At 24.9% G+C, this 4,441-nt stretch overlaps 1 protein-coding gene across 1 annotated transcript; it reads right to left on the reverse strand.

The window, feature by feature from the left end:
• Nucleotides 1-969: 969 nt before the first annotated feature.
• Nucleotides 970-3,496, reverse strand: LOC100210371 (antistasin). The gene is made up of 10 exons (XM_065792053.1): nt 3,215-3,496; nt 2,882-2,996; nt 2,730-2,747; nt 2,396-2,479; nt 2,277-2,303; nt 2,076-2,162; nt 1,869-1,952; nt 1,675-1,689; nt 1,385-1,474; nt 970-1,173 (listed from the first exon to the last, which is right to left on the reverse strand). The coding sequence occupies exons 1-10, from the start codon at nt 3,236-3,238 to the stop codon at nt 1,079-1,081; spliced, it is 639 nt and encodes a 212-aa protein (XP_065648125.1). The 5' UTR covers nt 3,239-3,496; the 3' UTR covers nt 970-1,078.
• Nucleotides 3,497-4,441: the final 945 nt, after the last annotated feature.

Below are 4,441 nucleotides of genomic sequence, written 5' to 3' on the forward strand. Positions count from 1 at the left end.
CGAAAATCTATAACTTTAACAAAGGATTTTTATTGAAAATAACTCATCTATTACCCAAAAAATTACATGAATGTCAACATGATAAAACAACAGAAGGAGAAACAACAGAAGGATGCGTCCTTCTGCATGTTTTTATGAAACTTCTTCTTTCTGTTTTTATGAAACTACTACTTTTGTTTTATCAACCTTTTGGTGATCAAACAACAGTAGTAATTTTATGACTAAGTTTATAAACTTTTTGTTTAGAGTTTTTTATTAAAACGAGTTAAACTGGAAAAATTTAATTTCAAACTGAAATCTAACAATAAATACGATATTAGAAACATAAAATTTTTAAATGAGTTGTTTTTTCGCACAAAATTTAATCAGTTTTGTATTGTTTGTTGTGTACCACACCAATGGAAAAATACATTTTGCGAAATTTTGATCTATAATTTTTCTTTTCTAACTCAACCTAAAAAAATATAATTTTTTTACTTGATAATGTACTCAGATAATTACCATAAAATGCGGGTTTAGATTAAATGGTGTTCAAGGTTTAAATAAATTCAGCTAAAACTAATAAAAAAAAACTTGTTGCTCGTTTAGTCTTGTAAATATGTAAACTGTATTTTTGTTAACTTTGTTTTATGATTAATGTGTTAACTATAATACCTTTTTATAATGAGCAACATTATAACGTTATAATTTGTACAAATGATATAACAGGTGTACAAGATAAATTGAAGATAATTATCTATAACTTATTAATTTACATCGTAGGTTCTCGTATGATCATTTATATGTCAAATGTAGAATATCAGAAATCTTTTTAAATAATACGTTTTAATAAAGTATTTGTTGAATAAAAATATATTTAATTTATAGTTTCAGACTATCTGGAAATATAAATTCTTAACTTTTGAAAACTTGCACAACCTCTCAAGAATTTTGGCTATAGGGTTAGGAATATAAAAAATACAATAAAAATTAAAGATTAAAAAAGTTACTCATGACTAATACAAAATACAGATAAACATCGATGAATCAATGTCTTTAAATATCAAATTTAAAAATCATCTACAAAACAAAAATAACATTAAGGCTTGCTGTTACACTTGCATGTTTTACAACCGTTTTCATCAACAACGTTTCCGTATTCGCAAAAAATTTGACAAATGAAATTTTTGCATTCTAAAATAATAAAAGACTAATATAAAAATCACTATTTACTATTTTTTTTATATTTTTATTAAATACCCAAGAAGACCTAAGAGTCTTGTCACAGAGCACAGCTAATGAGTAAAATTTTTATATTTTTTTAAATTTAAGATCATGAATAACAAATATATAAACCATAGGCAGACTACTGAAACATTTCAAATTCCAATTAAATTAAACTTACTGTTGCACTCGCATTTCTTGCAACCATTTTCATCTCTGACGAATCCGTTTTCGCAACGCATTTTACATTGTTTTAAGTCGTCGCATTTTTCTTAAAAGTATAATTAAACAACTAATTTTAATTTTAGAAATAAGTTTAAAAAATGTTTAATTAATGAAGTTCGATAATTTTTTAAAATTTTTAGAAAAAATCTTAACAACTAAATTTTTGAATATAAATAAAAGTCTTTAATTAAACAAACAAAACTGAAAAAACATAGAAAGTAAAAATATAAAAAATATTTGACATACTTTTTTCTGGAGCAGCTAAATGAAGGTAAAGAAAAAATAAATAAATAAGAATATTCAAAACTTATAAGTTTTAAAATAAGAATATTTGCAATATTAACAACTCTACTTAGCCCAAGCCACTAATTTTAATTAAAAAAATCTATAAATTAACTAAAGGTTTTAATGTTGAGGTAAACAATTTTTTTTGGCATTACCTTTGCACTTGCATGTTTTGCAACCGTTTTCGTCGACTTCATTTCCGTGGGGGCAAAATATCAAACATTGGAATTGTTTGCATTCTAAAAACAAAAGAAATAGCAAATAAAAAATTTTTAAATCGACATTCATAAGGTCAGGAATTTATACACGTGATGTAAAGTATGTAATGATGCATATTTTGAGTAACAACACCAACAACGTACTACTGCATTCGCATTTTGGGCAACCGTTTTCATCTCTGACAAATCCATTTTCGCAGTTCATTTTACATTGTTTTAAACCGTCGCACTCTGAAAAATGAATTCAAAATAATTCGCGTTTAAATGTTTAAAATATATTTTGATATAAAGTTTAAAAGAAAAACTATTTATTGCAAAACATATAAAATTATCTGTAGCACTTACTTTTTTCTGGTGCCTCTAGAGCAGATCCTAAAATTTGTACGATTTTATTAATTAAAAATTTTATGCAAATGATTTTTTAATTATTATTTATTAGTTTAATGAATATATAAGAAAAATACTTTTGCAGCGGCATATCTGGCAACCGTTTGCATCTACTTGAAAACCTTCAGGACAAAGCATTTTGCACTGTCTATTGCTGCATCCTACAAAATAATTTTTTTAAAGCTTCAAGAACTTTTATCAATAAATTATATAGACAGCAACAACAACAACAACAACAACAACAACAACAACAACAACAACAACAACAACAACAACAACAACAACAACAACAACAACAATATTAACAACAAGAAAGCATAAAATTATTACCAAAGCTTAAATACCTATTCATGTATATTAAACAAAATAACATAAAATTTATAAAAATAAAAATATTTAAGAGTTACTCACTTTTTTCAGGTGCTTCAGCTAAATAGAAAATATTTAAGATTTTAAAAATTGTCGATTTTACACAAAAAAAGAATGGTCAGTTTTATAAAATAAAAAAGTGTTTAATTTATAAATTAAAAGAATAAAGTTTTGAAAAAAAGTTTTTTCCTTACCGCACTTGCAGATGTCGCATCCGTTTTCATCCTGTTGAAATCCAAATTTGCAAAACATGCGACATTGTATTTTGTTGCATTCAGCATTTGCAAAGGTAACGACAGCAGATAAAGCCTAAAGTTAGAATATGATATAATCATATGACACAATCTAGTGAAGATAATATTAATAATTAAAAAAATAAAGTTTAGTCAGTTTTGTGAAAAGAATAAGGTTTATGATAATGTAATAACAAAAATTTGTAGCAAAGTAACTATGGTAATTGGTTAAGCAATACGTTTAACATACTATTGTGTTAGTAAAAAAATGATAATGACAGGAAAAATAATTACCAAAACAACAATAAGATAGTTCATTTTCTTGAATTCTTTTTTGCCTTTTAAAGAACTGAATATTGAAAATAAAACGGTAGGTTTTTGTCAGCTTTTATAGGTTTTTTGATGCGTAAATATAAATACAACACCTGCTGTATATATTTCATAATATACTAAGCTGATCAAACAAAGCGTTTAAATTAGCGTGTAATGCAAGAAACACATTAAGTATAAAATTAACCCCCCACGAGAAGTTTATTATTTTATGAGTAGCACTTTATGCTTGTCAAGAGATAATATAAATAAAAGTGGAAAATGTTACTGAAATCGTAAAAAACACGTTTTAAGTTAATTCTATAAACCTTACATTATTACAAACAGCTATGTGTAATGTTTGACAAGCTTAAACATCTATACTTTATTTTTTAATTAACAAAAAGCTGTTAACTTTTAATTGTTGTTTCTTTATGGATTTTTTTCGTATAAAGAAGTAAATATCTTCATAAATTTGAATATTAATATTTAGATTTTGTTAACAAGTTACCCATGTTATTGGTTAATAACATGAATTATTGACCAATAACACGTGTATGTTATTGTTTAATCATCTTCAACGTCAGTCATATAAGTATTAAAACAAAAAATTTTGAAACCAAACATTACTATTTTTTTTTTTTTTTTTTTTTTTTTTTTTTCATTCGTTATTTATTATTTAAAAAACCAGAAATTCTCTGTTATATTTTTTAAGCAGTGGTGCAAAGCTTTTTTATCCCATAATCACTAATATGTTCGTGTTTGTTAATATTTTATTTGAGAGCAGGGCGAATCCAGGCTTCTTTTGTATTTTAGTTAAATAATTTTCAAGCAAAGTTCTAAATTCCAAGTTTTTTCATGTTCATACTTATATGTTTTTTTCATGTTCATACTTATATCAAGTTTTGCTCAAATTAGCATTGATTAGAGCATTGTAATAAAAAAATAAAAACAAGAGATCAAAAGACTAAATATATGGCGGGAATTTTTTCGAAAAAAAAAATTTCCTTAAGTAAGTCTACAACATAAGAACACATTTTATATAAAAACCATTCAGCGTTCGAAAGTTAAAACCTTATAAAGTTTGCAATATTTTCAATGTAATAAAGGGTGTAAAATTTACGCGGGTATATTTCATAATAAAGCTTTATATTACATAATAAAGCTTTTTAATCAAGTTTTAAATCTCTAATTAGCGCAAACTTTTGACAA

This window comes from Hydra vulgaris, chromosome 03 (assembly GCF_038396675.1).
Source record: "Hydra vulgaris chromosome 03, alternate assembly HydraT2T_AEP".
Taxonomy (NCBI): domain Eukaryota; kingdom Metazoa; phylum Cnidaria; class Hydrozoa; order Anthoathecata; family Hydridae; genus Hydra; species Hydra vulgaris.